At 37.9% G+C, this 22,650-nt stretch overlaps 1 protein-coding gene and 1 long non-coding RNA gene across 2 annotated transcripts; both read right to left on the reverse strand.

Moving 5' to 3' along the window:
* Positions 1-1,098: 1,098 nt before the first annotated feature.
* On the reverse strand, positions 1,099-13,754 carry LOC133956783 (uncharacterized). The gene is made up of 10 exons (XM_062392094.1): positions 13,693-13,754; positions 12,842-13,483; positions 11,617-12,336; positions 10,388-11,029; positions 9,168-9,884; positions 6,549-8,346; positions 5,136-5,312; positions 4,072-4,248; positions 3,546-3,592; positions 1,099-3,299 (listed from the first exon to the last, which is right to left on the reverse strand). The coding sequence occupies exons 1-10, from the start codon at positions 13,739-13,741 to the stop codon at positions 2,773-2,775; spliced, it is 5,496 nt and encodes a 1,831-aa protein (XP_062248078.1). The 5' UTR covers positions 13,742-13,754; the 3' UTR covers positions 1,099-2,772.
* Positions 13,755-16,010: 2,256 nt separating this feature from the next.
* LOC133956788 (uncharacterized) lies at positions 16,011-18,141 on the reverse strand. Its single transcript, XR_009921171.1, has 3 exons — positions 18,056-18,141; positions 17,032-17,136; positions 16,011-16,114 (listed from the first exon to the last, which is right to left on the reverse strand). It is a non-coding gene; the product is annotated as an uncharacterized LOC133956788 (long non-coding RNA).
* Between the last annotated feature and the right edge of the window lie 4,509 nt (positions 18,142-22,650).

Consider the following 22,650-nt stretch of genomic DNA (forward strand, 5'->3'; position numbering starts at 1 on the left):
CAGCAGCGGCTGGGACTAATCAACATAGGAAATGTTAAGTCGAGCTTCACCAAACTTTAAATGAACAGGTGAACAGGCATTTGTGCAGCAGCGGTGGTGCATCTTAGTATAATGATCTCAATTGCCTCTTGGTAGCAGTCTGTGGGAAATATTTTCCCATAGATATATACACACTGCACCGACAGGATATCTAATGCGGAACTTGCTGTAAGAAAAATACACATGTTTATGTCTCTGATGGAGCAAATAAGCAAATCAAACACAATTAATCTCCAATGTAGAGCGAGCTGTCCACTAACCAGAGGGTTGGCAGTTTGATCCCTGTTTCCCCCAAACCACATGCTGAAGTGTCCTTGGGCAAGACACTGAAACCTGAAATTGACCCTGACTGTTTGAGCGATGTGTGATAGAGGAAGTGTTGCCCGTGTAGATGCTTTTGTATGGATGTGTGTTTGAAAAAAACTGTAAAGAGCATTTATCATTAGATATTAAAGTCTTCTAAAAGAACTATTTAATGAAGCATATGACACAGACTTCAAGTTTTGCAGCTCAAACGCAGTGACATTCACACAAAGTCCCTTGTCTCCATCCAGCAGACCCACACAGACGCTCATTCATTCAACTGGAGGCTGGCATAGGCAGCTCCCTAATCAAAACAAGTCTTCAGAGACAGAGAGAGCAAGAGGCGCTCCAAATGTGTTGTCAATTAGCTGCAGCAGATCAATGGTACAGAGTGAAAGAAGCAGGAACAGGAAAGGTCCTGAATGAATCAAACAGGTCTGTTGTTGTTATGAGCTCTGTGATGCGGGACCAGGACTAAATGTTCAGCGGTGAGTGTGTCAGCCACTTCAAAGATTTGGTCAAGAATTAGGTTTATGAAAACAATGAGGCAGCTTGTGTAAAGAGGCCTTCACTGCACTGGCTGCCATATTGTCCCTGAACGTTTCCTTTTAGTTCTCGGTTTCCCCCTCCCTCTCTTTTCTCTCTCTTCTTGGCCTAGCTTTCCTTCAGGCCTGCCCTCCATGGGTGCAATTCATTATCGCCTCACGCACATACCAGCAAAGGCTGTGAAAGACACATTAATACATGGGGAGTGACATTCAAACGTACTGATAGCTTTTAAAGCACGTGTTTATTTATTTTTTTGGAAGATGCATTTGAATAATGAATTGATACCTTGTACATTGATTTCTGCTTTTGTAAATAGAGATTTGAAAATATGCATTGGACCTGTGTCTGTTTTAAGTGCATCACTCTGCATAATTAGTTGATTGGCCCTGGACAAAGTAAGAGTTTCTTGTTTGGGGTGACATTTGTAATTATTTTGTTCAAGGTACTTGACAGTTTCTCTGTGCTATGTTTGTGGGAAGGAAACATTTAATCATATTAAAATGAACTGTGCCGACTGTGGCATTGTGCACAATAGCTATGGTTGTGTTGCTTTTAATTTCTACATTAGTTAATGTTTCAGTGAAGCTGAGTGCCAAAAAGATAAGATAATCCTTTATTACTTCCACGATGGAGAAATTTGCATTGCAGTGCTGGGAGGCTGGTCACTCCAGGTGAGGTCCCCACGTTGATGCATGTGAGTGAGAGCACAGAGATATGAAAGTTTGTCAATTATTACATTATATTACATGTCATTTGGCAGACACTTTTATCCAAAGCGACTAACAATTAGTGCATTCAACATCTATGAGGGTTCATTTTTAGGGGTTCAGTAGCTTGCCCAAGGACACTTCGGCATGCAGATGGGGAAGAGTGAAGATTGAACTGCCAACCATCTTGCTGGTGGACGACCACTCTTCCCCTAGGCCACAGCTTTAAAAAATAAAAATAAAAATGTCTCTGCCTCCTATTAGTATGAGTTTGTAAAATTGATTGGTCTACCCCTTTGTTTCTGAGGGCTCCTGAATACACTATGGTTGAAGGGGTGTTTGAACGGCTAGATGTCCACTACTCCTACATCCAGCTTCATGGCCATACACAGAACAAAGGGGGAGGGCCAAGTGTTAGGGCTAATGGATGAATTGGGACAGGGCTTTATTCTAATCAGCTCCTCCACTTTATATACAATGTCATTCAATTTAATCATTATATGTTTATGCTAGTTTATACTTCACTTCACCTCTGGGGCAACTAGTCTTTTTTTTACGCCTTCTAACTTTAGTTAATAGTTATTTTGCAGATTCATGTTAAAATATCGACTAATACATTATGTGAGGCAAGTTTATTATTATTTATCTAGCACAATGGGACTTCAAAGTGCTTTATATCAACATACAAGTCCCATAAAACACAGAGCATTTACGAAATGATGGAAACAAAACAGACAATCAAATACAATAGATTTGTAGAGGTAGCTCTGATTTATTCCAGATCTGTGGAGCATAAAAACTGAAATCTGCTCCTGCATGGTTATTTTTACAATTTGGAGCTACTCACAAAATAACCACCCATAGACACTTCTTCTTGAATAGCTGCCCTATGACGTATCACCAAAAAAAATGTAAACACAATGATCATTATAAGTAAACGTGAAATGTAACAATGTAAAAGTTTGCATAAAACCAGTTGGAAAAAAAAAGGCTGTCAGTGTCATCTAACTTCATTTCTTCCTTTACACTGTTAATATTGACTTTCAGTATGAACAACTGAACAAGAACAGCGTGACATATTATTGTTAAAGAACTGAAATGATGCACTTGTGCTTTTACAACCCTAAATGCTCAGCAGGGCATCAGGTCCTCAGCTCCTCCCATCATGAGTCCTTCAGTCGATCTCACACAAAGTCACAGAGCCCTTCCTGAACCAGAAGCTGGGGAAGAGCGGTTGTGTGAACTTGGCAGAGAAGGTGTGTATAAGACTCAACTCTTCTGATGTCACACTGTAATAACTCACACTGCCGCCCTCCCAATCCAGAAACACTGCTATTTTTTGGCAACAGGACAACTTTTTAAGTGTGGATTCTTTCCCATGTACGGCTTTGTACCCAGCCTTTGAGCAGCAAAGACTCCAGGACATCTTGTTGCATCCTAGGCCACCACTGCTGTCCCATTTTCTAGACACTTCTCCATATGCCACTGAGATGCCAACTTCCCCCCTCCACTCCACCTCCCAGTAGCAAAGGCCTTTCAAGCCCTCCTCAACAGACACCTGAGACCTCTTAAACCTGCGATCATTTGCAGGTCGTGAAACTTTCTCCTCCACTGTCTTTACAGTTCGTACTTTCCTGTTTGATTCAGAAAAAACAAGTCGCCTGCTGGCTGTGTTTTCATCAAACTTCAAATCTACAGCATCTGAAAGAGAAACAAACAACAAATTCAGTTTGAGTGTTGATTGTGTGGCTAAAAGACTACTTTACATTTTAGATTGGATTTACATTTGTATGATTTAAAAAAGTAAAAAGTCAGAAAAAATAAAGCACACCCATTATTGCAACCTGTACTGATAAGGTTTAGTGAGATATTAATCTTATTGTCATTTTAAAATAAGTACGTATCAGGTCTGCGATTCATACTTTACTGAATTAATTCAAGACTTACATTTCTTCATTCCCGCCTTCAACCGATGTGCTCCACCATGGTCCAAACTGTGCAAAATCAAAATATAGTTTTCATAATAACACTCATGGTCGCCATATTAATTCATACGAAACAACAGCAAGACCCACAACAACAATCCTAATCTTTAACTGTTGGATAATAGGCTGCTGAGCTAGTAAACATATGTGAAGTGCTTGCATGGGATGGTTTTGTATTGGACTGAACGTCACAGTTTGGTAAAGCAGCTAAATGAATGCGCTAAACTGATGTGCTCAATAAACCTTATAAGTACTGAGAACAAGTGTATTTTAACAGAGAGGTAACCACTTAGCTTTGCTTATAATCAATAAATCCAAAAATATGAATCTTGGAACTGGACTGAATGAAATGATCGTGTATTTTATGATTTTCATCTTCATTAGGAGCTTTTGTGTATATATGTATTTTCAGTATAACCTGCTGTAAGAGATACAGCTGCAACAATAAAAATGGACACATTTAAATACATCCTGTCATCTTCACATACCACAATGTCTGCAGTTTCCTTTTTGGATCGTCCACTATGGCAGTGAGCCTCTTCGACCCACTGTCTCCTGGATGATTGTAACTGAGATCCAGCTCTTTCAGGGGGGAAGCTGGGTTGGAATCCAGAGCTGAGGCGAGGGCAAAGCAGCCTTCCTCTGTCACCTGACAACCTGACAGCCTGACAACCACACACAGACACACGTTTAGAAAAACACATTGCAGCTAATTCTGTTACTGCTCTAATCCTGACTAAGGACTAAAGTATTTGTCCGGATTAGGAAAACACAATTCATTAACATATTAAATCACAAACGTTTTTGACTGTAAGAAACTGATCATATGTAGTCTTCTCTGTCCATGTCAGAGACATTAATTTGCAACGTTGTATCAGATATTAAGATAATTGGGGAGGATACAACCTGTGTTCTAAATCAAGGGGAAGGGTCCTAAGTAACAGCACTAGCAAGAGCCTTTTTAAATGTTTGCACTTTGGAATAGCTACACTCAAATCTAAGCATTGTAATCATAGATATATATATATAAAGGCTAGATGTCTCGGCCAACAGAGTCGAACGTCTGCACATGCCGTCCATCTTGGATCAGGCGGCTCGCTCACCCATAACATTGTGTTGGTAGGGGTACGTACTTTTTAAATAATCATAACTTGCTAAATTTTCTACGATTTTTCAACGGTTTGGTTTGTTATAAACGTCACAGATGTAGTTATGACACTGCATCCTTATGATTAATTATGTTATTTTAAAAAAAATAGAATAATGTTCTAAAATAGGTAAATTTCCCTTTACAAATCTACATCAAGAGTTATTTTTCTTATTTTATTTAAAAAGTACATGTACCACTAATAACACTATCTTATGGGTGAGTGAGCCGCCTGATCCAAGATGGCCACCATGTGCGGATGTTTTCGACTCCATTGGCCGGCAACCCGGACAAGACATCTAGCCTTTATATATATATCTATGATTGTAATCCCCCCAAAACATGTACATGATATTGTGTAGGTTGTGTTGCTCATTATAAACTGTATAGAGCATGTTTACTTACTTGAGATGCTCTAGTTTACATTGTAAACTCTTTAGGCCATTAGCAAGTAGCTTCACTCCTGAATCCAGCAGGTCATTATGACTCAGGTCCAGCTCTATGAGATTAGAGGACGTGGAAGTGAGGACTGAGGATGTTAGACCTGTACAGGACTCCTCAGAGAGCTTGCACCAACTCAGCCTGTAAAAAGAGAAAGGTCCTGAGGATGATTACTTGTATTATTAGGTAGGTGCTAGAAATATACTGGTACATGTAGCTGAGGCTGTTGTTAGCAAAACAGTGTTATCTTGTAGGGGACAGGGCTGAAAGTAAAACAGCAAGGAAAGAAGTCACTGGATTAACTCCTTTTAAAATGGTATCCACAAAGTGTGAAATAAATCAGGGGGACAAGATTAATTCACAGTGGAAACCACTTATAGTGATCACGTACATAGTATTCAACCGTTTATATGGATCAAAAAGCAAAGAGTCGTTCCTATAGAATTTCAATTAATAATTAATAATTTGGTTATTGCTCAAGTAATTAAGTAATTTTTATTACAGTGTTTTAGTAGTTCTGTCAGTAATTTACTGCTCCTCTCTGTGTTTCTATCACTCACCCGCCGAAGCCAACTAAATCAGGCCAAACTGAGCACACCCCACAATCTCTACTGCTCTCCATATATTGTCTTAATTTACAAATTGTGTGGTTTTTGACACTGTTTGTGTGTTCATGTGTGGGTGCATGTGTGTGTGTTTGTGTCAGCCCGAGAGTGAGGAGACGAGAGCTTCCAGGACGGGCTGACGAATACCCGCGCTGCTATGAAGATTTTACTTATTAAGAAAAGTAATAGTTATTATGGGGTGATCAGTGTTGATATTGTGGCGTCATTTCAAACTTTAAACTGTAGCAATCGGAGACATCAGCTGAGCTGGTGTCAGTGTGTGTGTCTGAGAGAGAGAAACGAGCAGCGGATTAAGTGAGTGTGTGTGAGATGTCCGTAATGTTACCTTAACCTAACGTGCATACAGAAGCTACACAATTCGCTTATGGTGATAATTTTGGCTCAGGACAAACACTCTAAGCAATTTCCACTATATTAAAAATGTTTACTGGCAGAGAGTTTGTTAATGGAACTAAATAAAAGAACTGAGCAGTGAATGGCATTTAGTCCACCTAGCCAAATGGGTCAGCCAACTTTAGTTAAAAATGTAAACATATGGCCTGGCTAAGCAACTAGCTGAGTGATCTTTGCTAAGACAAGGGTAGGATTCAACAGCAGTAATAAAACTGTACCTCCTTTCAGAGGGCTCAGCTAGTTTATGACTCAAAAAAACTGGGTTTCCATAAAGCTGACGTAAGTATATATTGTTTTTGCATAGGGCTACTTCATAATACCATAATAATATTTGTAATGCTCATTTTAAAGTACTTACAAGGTGGTTTTGGAGACTTTGACCACTGGCAACATTCCCAGAAAAACTTTTTCTGATTTCAAGTACTTTTTCAGATCAAACACATCAAGGTTTGCATCGGACATAAGCAGCACAAAAGTCAGAGCTGACCACTCGGAGGCAGAGAAATTTTCAAATGCCTTCTTCTCTGACAGCATCTTCTTTTTCACTTCTTTAACAAGGGACTGGTCATTCAGCTCATTCAAACAGTGGAAAAGATTGAGGTTTTTATCCGAATCCTGGATCTCTTCACTAATTTTGCCTTTGATGTAGTTAATTGTCTCCTTGTTGGTCTCTTTGTTATGTTCCGTCTTTTTCAGAAGGTCTTTCAGTAAACTTTGATTTGTTTCCAGAGAGAGACCAAGCAGGAAGCGAAGGAATAGATCCCAGTCTCCATTTTCACTATCTAGAGCCTTGTCCACAGCTCTCTTGTAGAAGTACGATGCAGACAAGTCTGCAACCACTGAGGTGGGTCTTGACAGCAGATTTTCTCCTTTGTTATTGAACTCATGAAACACAAAAAAAGCTGCCAGAAACTCTTGAATGCTCAAATGGACAAAACAGAAAAAATTCTTCTGGTACTGTCCACAACCTTCTCGTGTAACCCGAGTAAATAATCCAGAGAACACTGCAGTTTTTTCTATGTCAATACCACATTCTGTCAGGTCTTCTTCAGTGAAGAGAAGGTTTCCTTTCTCCAGTTCCTCGAAGGCCAGTTTTCCCAAAGATAGGATTGTGTCTTCGTGCCTTGTATTCCAGCATGAATCTGTTTCAGAACTCCCACTTGTCTCCTCATCACCATATTTCACATTAGCCTGTCTGCATTGCAGCAAAAGAAAGCAAAGATACATGTCAGTCAGCGTCTTGGGCAGGCCCTCTTCTTGCTTTCGAATCACAAAGTCCTCCAGAACTTTTGAAGTAATCCAACAGAAGACTGGGATGTGACACATGATATAAATGCTCCTTGATTTCTTGACATGTGACAAGATTTGCATAAGTAGATCCTTATCACTGAATCGCTTCCTGAAGTACTCCTCCTTCTGGTCATCATTGAATCCTCGTACCTCTGTAACCCGGTCAACTTTATCAGCAGGGATATTACTGGATGCTGCAGGTCGGGAGGTGATCCAAATTTGAGCTGCAGAAAGCAAGTTTCCTTTGATAAGGTTTGCAAGCAGAACATTCACGGAGGTTTTCTTTTTCACATCAGTCAAATCCATATTTTGACTGAAGTCTAGGTCAAGGCGACATTCATCGAAGCCATCCAGGACAATCAGCACTTTGTACTTTTCATAGTTGCTTATTTCTGATTTCTTCATAGCAGGGAAGAACTGATGAAGAAGTTCTTCGAAACTCTGCTCTCTGTCTTTTTGCAAATTCAACTCCCGGAAAGGAAGAGGAAATATATAGTTTATGTGTGTATTGGCTTGACCCTCAGCCCAGTCCAGCATGTACTTCATTGATGCAAAAGACTTTCCAATGCCTGCCACTCCAATGGTTAGCACAGTTCTAATTGGTATATTTTCACATCCAGGATTGAAGATGTCATGATAACTAATGGGCTTTTCTTCTGTTACTGGTTTGAATTTTGCATCCTGAACCTGTCTGACCTCATGCTGAGCATTGACGTCTCCCCTCTGTCCCTCTATGATGTAGATATTTGTGAAGACATCCTTCAGAAGAGAAGAGGTTTTGTCCTTATCAATCCCTTCAGACACCCAGGTGAATTGCTCCCTCAGCTGAGATTTGACTTTCTTTTGACTTGTGACATCAGGCTTCTCTATAAGAAAACAGGTTGACATGAATTATTTAAACACCAAGAATTATGCGGTTGTTTTTTTATTTGAGTAAATACTAGTGAAGCTCTAAAGGGTTGCAAAGGCAAAAGCAAAAGCCAGTTCAGTCATCTGCTACTTTTCATTACATCTATCTACTAATTCCAAAAAGCTGTCTGATTTTTTTCTGTATGTCAAGAATTGTTCATCTTATTAGCTTCCCACCTGTAATTGTGTATTGTCTTAAAATCTTGATATATTTTGAATAATCCAGTGACCATCATCAGTGTAAGTAATGTTGTCAATAAGGGTTGTCACGATACCAAAATAATGTCGATAGCAAGTTATACATTTCAATACCCATATTTTTTCAACACTTTTCTTAAAAAGAAAGGTCGCTCTATCTGATCCAGTGGCACCAGACTTCTGTAGTAAAAACATGGTTTGAGAAATGATAGTGATAAATTAGTCATAGCAGAGGGTTCAATTAGTTTGTGAGGCTACCAGTAGTGTGCAGGCTGATCCTGGATTTGAGCTTCATCACCATGAAATGTCAAACTTACAATGTAATTTACCCCCATTATTTCCATTCTCAATAAAATTGCAATTTATCTGTTAAGTGTTTTCTAGTTTTTTTGTATTCATGCATGAATGTTTTTGACAATGGATATGACCTTCACTTTACAGCATTAGGCTATGTATAATTCAGATCAAGGTCATAACTTGTTAACTCCAATAACATAACTTCTCATTATAGATATGCAGATGCTGCAGTGAGAGAGAGAAAAACGCACGTAAATAAGGTAAAGCAGGTAAAGCATAATACCTCGTATTTCTGTCATCCTGTCATATGACTCATCAGGCAGGGAGCAACAAGATCTGGAGGTTATCCAGAGCTGGGCGGAAGGAAGCAGTTTTCCTTTGATGAGGTTTGTCAGTAGCACATCCACTGAGGCTGGCTGTAGGACATCTGTCAACCTGTCACTGTGGTTTAAGTCAAGACGTCGTTGATACTGGTCCAGTCCATCCAAGACAAATAAAACTTTGACATTTTCATAGTTAGATATGACAGATTCTTTGGTCTCCTCGAATAAATGATTAAGAAGTCCCACCAAGCTGATTTTTTTATCTTTTAGCCCATTAAGTTTTAAGACGTCCAGTGGAAATAAAAGTTCTTCATCATCCTTTGCTGTGACAAAACGGGTCAATAACCAAGTGAAAAGTGATTTCTTATTTTCTGCCCATATTTGAATGAACTTCTTTACGTGGAAGGTTTTTCCAACACCAGGTTCTCCAATAGTAAGCAGAGTTCTTATTATCTGTTCTTTTTCACATTTGAAGATTTCAGATGTCTCATTCACTTTTTTGAATGATTTTTGCTTTCCATTTTTCTCTTCATCATTGGTTTCACCATCACATTTTTCTCTAATAATGTGTTCAGTGTTTTTCTGGTTAAGATGAGTTTGTTCTTCATTTTGAAAGTATTCTCCACAAAGTCTTTTCTTCAGTTTTGATACCAGCTGCTGTCGGCGCTTCAAGGTCTCTGAAGAAACAGAAACATTTTCTGCATATTATATCCACTCTTGTGTTATTTTTAAAGGTTCAGTGTATACAATTTAGGTGAAAGGGATTTATTGGCAAAATTAATCATAATATTATAATAATCCTAGTGATATTTTCAAAGTGTGTAATCATCTAAATTGTACAAATCGTTCTTTTCTTTATCCTAGAATTTTCCTTTATATTTAAATACTTTATATTTACATCAGGAGCGGACTCTCTCTACAGAGGCCTCAGTTTTTTCTTTCCAAACTGGACAAACAACCTTTTGAGTTTTTATGACAACTGAAGGCTCCTACAGGTTCTTTCATGTTTGGAAGGAGAGGTTAGTTGAGGGGTATCCAGCTGCAACATGACACTTCAACTTCAGATGTCACTAAATTCTACACACTGATCCTTTAAACTATAATAACATTAATTTGTCAAACAGAAGTAACACCACCTGGAGAGGAAATTGTGAGCTGTGGAAATCCCAAAGTTTCTTACCTCGACATTCTGTCACTTTCTGAATATATTGAGAGGGAATCTTGTCGACTCCTGAAGGTTGAGAGATGATCCACAGTTGAGCAGAGGGAAGCAACGTCCCCTTGATGAGGCTTTTGAGCAGCACATCCATTGAGGCTTGCTCTGTTATGTCAGTCAGGTCCTTGTCTTTTTCAAAGTCAAGATCAAATTTACAATCTTCTAGGCCATCAAGGATAAAAGCTATTTTATACTTGTCATAGGTGGGAACTCTTCGTGGTTTCATATCACGGAAGAAACTATTAAGCAGATCCTCCATGCTTAGAGATCTGCCTATTCTTGAATTTAACAGATGGAAATTAAATGACACAATCAAGTCCATGTCTTTGTTGGAGTTTCCTTTTGCCCAATCAACCATTAACTTCCCTTTTTGAAATGTTTTGCCAATACCAGGAACACCCTTCATTAGAACTGTTCGTGTTGTGTTTTTCTTCGAAGCTTCAAATATTTCATTGTAACTTTTTAGAAGTTGTGGTTCGTCTTTCTTGCTTTCAACAGCTTTTATCACAAAGAGTTCTGTGTCAATCTCATTTTGATTCTGATCTTTATAATCTTTGAGAATTCTCTTCTTCAGGTTATCACGGAGTTCCTCCTTGGCATCTTTCTCTGAGGTAAAACAAAAACAGAAAAGAAATATAATGACCTCTCTCATGAGATATGGCAGTAATTTTATATTTTTTAATATTTAGGGTTATCACTATACCAATACATTTTCGATAGCAATTTATATATTTCAATACCCATATTTTTTCAATACTTTTCGTAAAAAAGAAAGTCGCTCTATTTGAGCCAGTGGCACCAGACTTATGGAGTCAAAACATGGGTAGAAAAATGATGGTGATTAATTAGTCAGAGCAGAGAGTTTAATTCATTTTTGAGGCTACCAGTATTGTGAATGATAATCCTTGATCTGAGCTTAATCACCATGAAATGTCAGACTTACAATGTCATTTATGCCCATTATTTCCATTCTCAATAAAATTGCAAGTGTTTTCTGCGGGTTTTTGTACTCATGGATGAATGTGTTTTTTTGACAATGGATAAGTGACCTTTACTTTACAGCTTTCGGCTATGTATGATTCAGATCAAGGTCATAACTTATTAACTCCAATAACATAACGTCTTATTATAGATGTGCAGATGCTGCAGTGAGAGAGAGAAAAACGCACGTAAGTACAGGTAAAGCATCATACCTCGTATTTCTGTCATCCTGTCATATGACTCATCAGGCAGGGAGCAAGATTGGGAGGTTATCCAGAGCTTTGCAGAAGGAAGCAGACTTCCTCTGATGAGGTTTGTCAGCAGAACATCCACTGAGGCTGGCTGTAGGACATCTGTCAAAATGTCACTGTGGTTGAAGTCAAGACATCGTTGATAACGGTCCAGTCCATCCAAGACAAATAAAACTTTGACATTTTCGTAGTTAGATATGACAGATTCTTTGGTCTCCTTGAATAAATGATTAAGAAGTCCCACCAAGCTGATTTTTTCCTCTTTTATCCCATTAAGTTTTAAGACGTCCAGTGGAAATATAAGATCTCCATCATCCTTCGCTTTTACAAAGCGGGTCCAAAACGAAGTGGAAACTGATTTCTTATCATTATTTTCTGCCCATTTTCGAATGAACTTCTTTACGTGGAAGGTTTTTCCAACATCAGGTTCTCCTATAGTAAGGACAGTTTTTATCTCCTTTCCTTTTTCACATCTGAAGATTTCAGATGTGTCATTCACTTCTTTGAATGATTTTTGCTTTCCATTTTTCTCTTCATCATTGGCGTCACCAACACATTTTTCTCTAATAATGTGTTCAGTGTATTTCTGGTTACGATGAGTTTTGTCTTCATTTTGAGAGTATTCTCCACAAAATCTTTTCTTCAGGCTTGATACCAGCTGCTGTCGGCGCTTCAAGGTCTCTGAATAAACAAGACAAATTTCTGCATATTATATCAGCTCTTGTGTCATTTTTAAAGGTTCAGTGTATACAATGTAGGTGAAAGGGATCTATTGGCAGAAATTAATAATAATATTAAAATAATCATCGTGATATTTTCAAAGTTTGTAATCATCTTAATTGTACAACTCGTTCTTTTCTTTACCCTAGAATGGGCCCTTTATATTTAAATACTTTATATTTACATCATAAGCAATCCTCTCTACAGATGCCTCAGTTTTTTCTTTGCAAACTGGACAAACAACATTTTGAGTTTTTATAATGACTGGAGGCTCTTACAGGTTCTCTTTCATGTTTGGAAGGAGAGGTTAGTTGAGGGGTATTCAGCTGCAACATGACACTTAAACTTCAGATGTCACTAAATTCTACACACTGATCCTTTCAACTATGATAACAATAATTTGCAAAAAAAACTAACACCACCTAGAGAGGAAATTGTGAGCTATGGAAATCCCAAAGTTACTTACCTCGACATTCTGTCACTTTCTGAATATATTGAGAGGGAATCTTGTCGACTCCTGAAGGTTGAGAGATGATCCACAGTTGAGCAGAGGGAAGCAACGTCCCCTTGATGAGGCTTTTGAGCAGCACATCCATTGAGGCTTGCTCTGTTATGTCAGTCAGGTCCTTGTCTTTTTCAAAGTCAAGATCAAGTTTACATTCTTCCAGGCTGTCAAGGATAAAAATTATTTTATACTTGTCATAGGTGGGAACTTGTCGTGGTTTAATATCACTGAAGAAACTCTTAAGCAGATCTTCCATGCTAAGAGATTTGCTTCTTTTTGAATTTAGCTGATTGAAATTAAATGACACAATCAAGTCTATGTCTTTGTTGGAGTTTCCTTTTGCCCAATCAACCATTAACATCTCTTTTTGAAGTGTTTTGCCGATACCAGGATCACCCTTCATTAGAACTGTACGCATTCTGTTTGTCTTCGAAGGTTCAAATATTTCATTGTAACCTCTTAGAATTTGTGTTTCATCTTTCTTGCTTTCGACAGCTTTTATCAGAAAGAGTTCTGTGTCAATCTCATTTTGATTCTGATCTTTATAATCTTTGAGAATTCTCTTCTTCAGGTAATCTCTGAGTTCCTCCTTGGCATCTTTCCCTGAGTTAAAACAAAAACAGAACAGAAATATAATGACCTGTCTAATGAGATATGGCAGTAATTTTATATTTTAGAGCAATATGGTGGCATTTAATAACGTGTTATGAATTCCGTTAAAGCACAGAGAAGAAATGGTATTATGATATTTAATTGTGACTTTCAAAATACAATGTTATCAAATTCGACTTCCTTTATGTTTGTTTGAGTACCTGAATCATTGTCTAAGTCGAGTGGAACATCGTGAGATCGGTTGTCCATCTCTTTCTGTCCTTTCTCTTTCTGTGGCTGGAGTGTGCTTCAACACAGGCAAAACATGTCATTATTAAATAGTTCAGTTCTCAGTTTGTGTGAGTAAGAAACTATAATTTTACTGTGACAGAAATAGTAAATATTGCTCATGACATGAAATGACTTGAGAAGTATAGTCTATTTTCTCTTTTACTCCAGATCTAACTATACCGAAGAAGTGGCATTACCAACATTATCTCACCTTTGTTGTTTGTCACTAAAGTTGGTAGATTTGCCCATGGAGCTGTCACTTCTAACAGAAGCATGGCTGGGTTCAGGAGAGACGGATCCTTTTTCTCCAAGAGACCTTTCACACAAATGGTAGAAATGGTTTTGAAATGTCAGACATTAACAGCCATCTTTCAAAATATTTAGAGCTCCAATATGTAATTTACAGTCATATGTATATGCACCAGTGTACGTCATTCTGCACAGTCAAGCTCAAAGATCCAAGTGTAGTAGCAATTAACAAAACCCATTTCTGAGTGAAGGATGACTTTAACACAATGGAAGAATTGCTTTCTACTACACTAAGGCCATCTAAAGGTTGGAGAAGTAATTCATTGTCGTGAATACAGGTTAGGGATTGAACATCTCTATTCACAGAAATACACAAATGCATTTGTTTACAAGCTGAGGGAAAAGGATCACGCAACCTGAAAAGCCAAACAACCACGTCAACTAAAATATGCTATTAATGTTAAAGGATTTTTTACAAATAGGATGAATAGTTTTATTTCTTGTGACATTGGAGATAAAACCTAACATAACAAAAACAATGAAAAGCATCAGAGGGGTGATTCATACTCTGTGCAAGTTGTATATAGGCTACAATATACACACTATAAACTCTATATTTGTCAGAGCAGAGTTAAAAGAGTTTGTTGAATCTAAAATGTCATGTTAATTCAAACTAACCATACGACTTGGGAAAATAACACATTATACTCGCATGAAGTCCATTGTTTTTCCTACCTTGGCTCAGGCTTCATCCACACTACTATGTTTTAGTCATAAGACTTGACTGCTTTATAACTGCCTTCTATTCAAAACAGAATTTCAAGCACCTAAAACGAAGAACTTTGGAGTTTATAGTTGGAAAAAGGACAGACAGAAAAGGAGATGTAAGGAAACAATGAAGCAGCAACTCAAAGTCTTGGAGACTTATCCAATCTAACTGTACCACAGCCCTGGCGTAACCAAAATGATCTTACCTTTGTTGTTTGTCACTGAAGTCGATAAGTCTGCCCATGGAGCTGTCACTTCTCACAGAAACATGACTGGGATCAGGAGAGACTGATCCTTCTCTGTCAGGAAACATTAATTACAAATTGTATAAGTGTTTTTGCAATGTCAGACATTAACAGCCATCTTCCAAATTATTTAGAGCTCCACTATGTCCATTACAGTCAATGTATATGCACCAGTGTACTTCCTTCTGCATGGTGAATCTCAAACATCCAAGTGAAGTAGCAAATAAACAAAACACATTTCTGAGTGAAGGATGACTTTAACACAATGGAAGAATTGCTCTCTACTACACTCAGGCCATCTCAAGGTGGGAGATGTAATTCATTGTCGTGAATACAGGTTAGGGATTGAACATCTCTATTCACAGAAATACACAAATGCATTTGTTTACAAGCTGAGGGAAAAGGATCACGCAACCTGAGAAGCCAAACAACCACGTCAACCAAAAATGCTAAGTAATGTCAAAGGATTTTTTACAAATATGATGAAAAGTTTTATTTCAAGTCACACTAGAGATAAAACATAACATAACAAAAACAATGAAAAGCATCAGAGGGGTGATTCATACTCTGTGAAAGTTGTGGCTACAATATACACACTATATACTCTTTATTTGTCAGAGCAGAGTAAAAAGAGTTTTTTAAATCTGAAAATGTCATGTTTGTTCGAACTAACCATACGATCAAATGTAAATACAATTTGGGGAAATAATACATTATTCTCGCATGAAGTCCATTGTTTTTCCTACCTTGGCTCAGGCTACATCCACACTACTATGTTTCAGTCATAAGGCTTGACTGTTTTATAACTGCCTTCTATTCAAAACAGAATGTCAAGCACCTAAAACGAAGAACTTTGGAGTTTATGGTTGGAAAAAGGACAGACAGAAAAGGAGATGTAAGGAAACAATGAAGCAGCAACTCAAAGTCTTGGAGACTTATCCAATCTAACTGTACCACAGCCCTGGCGTAACCAAAATGATCTTACCTTTGTTGTTTGTCACTGAAGTCGATAAGTCTGCCCATGGAGCTGTCACTTCTCACAGAAACATGACTGGGTTCAGGAGAGACTGATCCTTCTCTGTCAGGAGACCTTAATTACAAATTGTATAAGTGTTTTTGCAATGTCTGACATTTTAACAGCCATCTTCCAAATTATTTAGAGCTCCAATATGTCCATTACAGTCAATGTATATGCACCAGTGTACTTCCTTCTGCATAGTGAATCTCAAACATCAAAGTGAAGTAGCAATTAACAAAACACATTACTGAGTGAAGGATGACTTTAACACGATGAAAGAATTGCTCTCTACTACACTCAGGCCATCTAAAGGTGGGAGATGTAATTCATTGGCGTAAATACAGTTAGGGTTTGAGCCTCTCTATTCACAGCAATACACATGCATTTGTTTACAAGCTGAGGGAAAAGGATCACGCAACCTGAGAAGCCAAACAACCACGTCAACCAAAAATGCTAAGTAATGTCAAAGGATTTTTTACAAATATGATGAAAAGTTTTATTTCTTGTCACACTGGAGATAAAACGTAACATAACAAAAACAATGAAAAGCATCAGAGGGGTGATTCATACTCTGTGAAAGTTGTGGCTACAATATACACACTATATACTCTTTATTTGTCAGAGCAGAGTAAAAAGAGTTTTTTAAATCTGAAAATATCATGTTTGTTCGAACTAACCATACGATCAAATGTAAATACAATTTTGGGAAATAATACATTATTCTCGCATGAAGTCCATTGTTTTTCCTACCTTGGCTCAGGCTACATCCACACTACTATGTTTTAGTCATAAGGCTTGACTGTTTTATAACTGCCTTCTATTCAAAACAGAATGTCAAGCACCTAAAACGAAGAACTTTGGAGTTTATGGTTGGAAAAAGGACAGACAGAAAAGGAGATGTAAGGAAACAATGAAGCAGCAACTCAAAGTCTTGGAGACTTATCCAATCTAACTGTACCACAGCCCTGGCGTAACCAAAATGATCTTACCTTTGTTGTTTGTCACTGAAGTCGATAAGTCTGCCCATGGAGCTGTCACTTCTCACAGAAACATGACTGGGTTCAGGAGAGACTGATCCTTCTCTGTCAGGAGACCTTAATTACAAATTGTAGAAGTGTTTTGCAATGTCTGACATTTTAACAGCCATCTTCCAAATTATTTAGAGCTCCAATATGTCCATTACAGTCAATGTATATGCACCAGTGTACTTCCTTCTGCATGGTGAATCTCAAACATCCAAGTGAAGTAGCAATTAATAAAACACATTTCTGAGTGAAGGATGACTTGAACACAATGAAAGAATTGCTCTCTACTACACTCAGGCCATCTAAAGGTGGGAGATGTAATTCATTGTCGTAAATACAGGTTTGGGTTTGAACCTCTCTATTCACAGCAATACACATGCATTTGTTTACAAGCTGATGGAAAAGGAACAAGCAACCTGAGAAGCCAAAGAGCCACGTCAACCAAAAACGCTAAGTAATGATAAAGGATTTTTACAAATATGATGAATAGTTTTATTTCTTGTCAAAATGGAAAGAAAACCTAACATAACAAAACAATGAAAAGCATCAGAGGGGTGATTCATACTCTGTGAAAGCTGTATATAGGCTACAATATACACACTATACTCTATATTTGTCAAAGCAGAGTAAAAAGAGTTTGTTGAAATCTGAAAATGTCATGTTTGTTTGAACTAACCATACGATCAAATATCAATAAAATTTGGGGAAATAATACATTATTCCCGCATGAAGTCCATTGTTTTTCCTACCTTGGCTCAGGCTTCATCCACACTACTATGTTTTAGTCATAAGACTTGACTGCTTTATAACTGCCTTCTATTCAAAACAGAATGTCAAGCACCTAAAACGAAGAACTTTGGAGTTTATAGTTGGAAAAAGGACAGACAGAAAAGGAGATGTAAGGAAACAATGAAGCAGCAACTCAAAGTCTTGGAGACTTATCCAATCTAACTGTACCACAGCCCTGGCGTAACCAAAATGATCTTACCTTTGTTGTTTGTCACTGAAGTCAATAAGTCTGCCCATGGAGCTGTCACTTCTCACAGAAACATGACTGGGATCAGGAGAGACTGATCCTTCTCTGTCAGGAAACATTAATTACAAATTGTATAAGTGTTTTTGCAATGTCAGACATTAACAGCCATCTTCCAAATTATTTAGAGCTCCACTATGTCCATTACAGTCAATGTATATGCACCAGTGTACTTCCTTCTGCATGGTGAATCTCAAACATCCAAGTGAAGTAGCAAATAAACAAAACACATTTCTGAGTGAAGGATGACTTTAACACAATGGAAGAATTGCTCTCTACTACACTCAGGCCATCTCAAGGTGAGAGATGTAATTCATTGTCGTGAATACAGGTTAGGGTTTGAACATCTCTATTCACAGAAATACACAAATGCATTTGTTTACAAGCTGAGGGAAAAGGATCACGCAACCTGAGAAGCCAAACAACCACGTCAACCAAAAATGCTAAGTAATGTCAAAGGATTTTTTACAAATATGATGAAAAGTTTTATTTCAAGTCACACTAGAGATAAAACATAACATAACAAAAACAATGAAAAGCATCAGAGGGGTGATTCATACTCTGTGAAAGTTGTGGCTACAATATACACACTATATACTCTTTATTTGTCAGAGCAGAGTAAAAAGAGTTTTTTAAATCTGAAAATATCATGTTTGTTCGAACTAACCATACGATCAAATGTAAATACAATTTGGGGAAATAATACATTATTCTCGCATGAAGTCCATTGTTTTTCCTACCTTGGCTCAGGCTACATCCACACTACTATGTTTTAGTCATAAGGCTTGACTGTTTTATAACTGCCTTCTATTCAAAACAGAATGTCAAGCACCTAAAACGAAGAACTTTGGAGTTTATGGTTGGAAAAAGGACAGACAGAAAAGGAGATGTAAGGAAACAATGAAGCAGCAACTCAAAGTCTTGGAGACTTATCCAATCTAACTGTACCACAGCCCTAGCGTAACCAAAATGATCTTACCTTTGTTGTTTGTCACTGAAGTCGATAAGTCTGCCCATGGAGCTGTCACTTCTCACAGAAACATGACTGGGTTCAGGAGAGACTGATCCTTCTCTGTCAGGAGACCTTAATTACAAATTGTAGAAGTGTTTTGCAATGTCTGACATTTTAACAGCCATCTTCCAAATTATTTAGAGCTCCAATATGTCCATTACAGTCAATGTATATGCACCAGTGTACTTCCTTCTGCATGGTGAATCTCAAACATCCAAGTGAAGTAGCAATTAATAAAACACATTTCTGAGTGAAGGATGACTTGAACACAATGAAAGAATTGCTCTCTACTACACTCAGGCCATCTAAAGGTGGGAGATGTAATTCATTGTCGTAAATACAGGTTAGGGTTTGAACCTCTGTATTCACAGCAATACACATGCATTTGTTTACAAGCTGATGGAAAAGGAACAAGCAACCTGAGAAGCCAAAGAACCACGTCAACCAAAAACGCTAAGTAATGATAAAGGATTTTTACAAATATGATGAATAGTTTTATTTCTTGTCAAAATGGAAAGAAAACCTAACATAACAAAACAATGAAAAGCATCAGAGGGGTGATTCATACTCTGTGAAAGTTTTGGCTACAATATACACACTATATACTCTTTATTTGTCAGAGCAGAGTAAAAAGAGTTTTTTAAATCTGAAAATGTCATGTTTGTTTGAACTAACCATACGATCAAATGTAAATTCAATTTGGGGAAATAATACATTATTCTCGCATGAAGTCCATTGTTTTTTCTACCTTGGCTGAGGCTACATCCACACTACTATGTTTCAGTCATAAGGCTTGACTGTTTTATAACTGCCTTCTATTCAAAACAGAATGTCAAGCACCTAAAACGAAGAACTTTGGAGTTTATGGTTGGAAAAAGGACAGACAGAAAAGGAGATGTAAGGAAACAATGAAGCAGCAACTCAAAGTCTCGGAGACTTATCCAATCTAACTGTACCACAGCCCTGGCGTAACCAAAATGATCTTACCTTTGTTGTTTGTCACTGAAGTCGATAAGTCTGCCCATGGAGCTGTCTCTTCTCACAGAAACATAACTGGGTTCAGGAGAGACTGATCCTTCTCTGTCAGGAGACCTTAATTACAAATTGTATAAGTGTTTTTGCAATGTCTGACATTTTAACAGCCATCTTCCAAATTATTTAGAGCTCCAATATGTCCATTACAGTCAATGTATATGCACCAGTGTACTTCCTTCTGCATAGTGAATCTCAAACATCCAAGTGAAGTAGCAATTAATAAAACACATTTCTGAGTGAAGGATGACTTGAACACAATGAAAGAATTGCTCTCTACTACACTCAGGCCATCTAAAGGTGGGAGATGTTATTCATTGTCGTCAATACAGGTTTGGGTTTGAACCTCTCTATTCACAGCAATACACATGCATTTGTTTACAAGCTGATATAAAAGGAACAAGCAACCTGAGAAGCCAAAGAACCACGTCAACCAAAAACGCTAAGTAATGATAAAGGATTTTTACAAATATGATGAATAGTTTTATTTCTTGTCAAAATGGAAAGAAAACCTAACATAACAAAACAATGAAAAGCATCAGAGGGGTGATTCATACTCTGTGAAAGCTGTATATAGGCTACAATATACACACTATACTCTATATTTGTCAGAGCAGAGTAAAAAGAGTTTGTTGAAATCTGAAAATGTCATGTTTGTTTGAACTAACCATACGATCAAATATAAATAAAATTTGGGGAAATAATACATTATTCTCGCATGAAGTCCATTGTTTTTCCTACCTTGGCTCAGGCTTCATCCACACTACTATGTTTTAGTCATAAGACTTGACTGCTTTATAACTGCCTTCTATTCAAAACAGAATGTCAAGCACCTAAAACGAAGAACTTTGGAGTTTATGGTTGGAAAAAGGACAGACAGAAAAGGAGATGAAAGGAAACAATGAAGCAGCAACTCAAAGTCTTGGAGACTTATCCAATCTAACTGTACCACAGCCCTGGCGTAACCAAAATGATCTTACCTTTGTTGTTTGTCACTGAAGTCGATAAGTCTGCCCATGGAGCTGTCACTTCTCACAGAAACATGACTGGGTTCAGGAGAGACTGATCCTTCTCTGTCAGGAAACATTAATTACAAATTGTATAAGTGATTTTGCAATGTCAGACATTAACAGCCATCTTCCAAATTATTTAGAGCTCCACTATGTCCATTACAGTCAATGTATATGCACCAGTGTACTTCCTTCTGCATGGTGAATCTCAAACATCCAAGTGAAATAGCAATTAACAAAACACATTTATGAATGAAGGATTACTTTAAGACAATGAAAGAATTGCTCTCTACTAAACACTCAGGCCTGAGTTTACAAGACGCCAGCAGAAAGTGCTGGACAACTTATGTTTGTATTTTATGCATATTTGCTCTGTTAAGTGATAAAACATGCTGGAAAATGAATTGCTGTCAGTAGCAACGCCATTTGCCAAAGACAGCTCGAAAAGATTTGTATCGATATCAATTTATTGATCAATTCAAGCTGTTGTTATTATTTATTATTGCTACCACCAAGGTCAAAGCACTACATTGTGTTGCTTTAATATTTCATAGTGTCCCATTTTAATTAATCTTACTTACTTCTCAGGTGATTGGAACATGGCCCGTCCCTTGGTAGCTGCTGGTTTGAGCCAGCAACTTGTAGAAGTACAAGTCCTTCAGCTCCTGTGGTTTTTATATCAAGAGAATCTGATTAAAAACCATGATTTCAAAATCAGAGGTTAATAATTAATCAAATCCAATGCATGAAGTATGTACCTTAAACTTGTTGTGCACCTTAATTGGGGCAATATTTGTAGGTTATATTGCCGTACAGGATATATGTTTGGATATTTTGACTTTAAATCACTACAAAATTAAAATTCATGAAAGTCCACAGCATTTCCAACGGTCCCTGAATGCACCTCGTCAGAAGAAACCGTTGACATTTTGGCTTAAAACACGGTGTAAATGACTTGTTTAGAATATAAATGTCCTGTTCTGATCATTGAGCCAGTGTTGCCATTGGCGACTTTGTAGCTAAATCTTGCGACTTTCCAAACCCTCATGGCGACTTTTTTTGTCAAAAGATACTCACGACAAATCTAGCGACTTTTTCTGGTGATATTAGAGACTTTCTGGTGTTTTGGAGACTGACGTGACAGCACGTATTGTTCTGCACAAACTGTCTTCAACGAGCAGCGGGTGCTGCCGTGAGCCCCTCCGCCGTCCCAACGCACTCACAGGCGGTCAGTCTCCCAGTAGCCTTGCAGTCAGAGCAGAGAGAGGATACTAGTGTTGTGTCGTTCGTGAACGATTCGTTCGTTTCGAACAAATCGTTACAAGGACTCGGGAGTAACGAGTCCTCTCAAAGAGTGATTCGTTCATTTTCTCGTGGCCGCGCATCGGGACTGTTGCATAGGCTGCTGCAGGTCACGTGGAAAATGATCCAAAGACTCGTATCCGGCAGATGAAGGAATCACTGATCCAAAGACTCTGTTGGCAGAAGAACGAGTC

The sequence above is a fragment of the Platichthys flesus genome, chromosome 7 (assembly GCF_949316205.1).
Source record: "Platichthys flesus chromosome 7, fPlaFle2.1, whole genome shotgun sequence".
Classification (NCBI taxonomy): Eukaryota; Metazoa; Chordata; class Actinopteri; order Pleuronectiformes; family Pleuronectidae; genus Platichthys; species Platichthys flesus.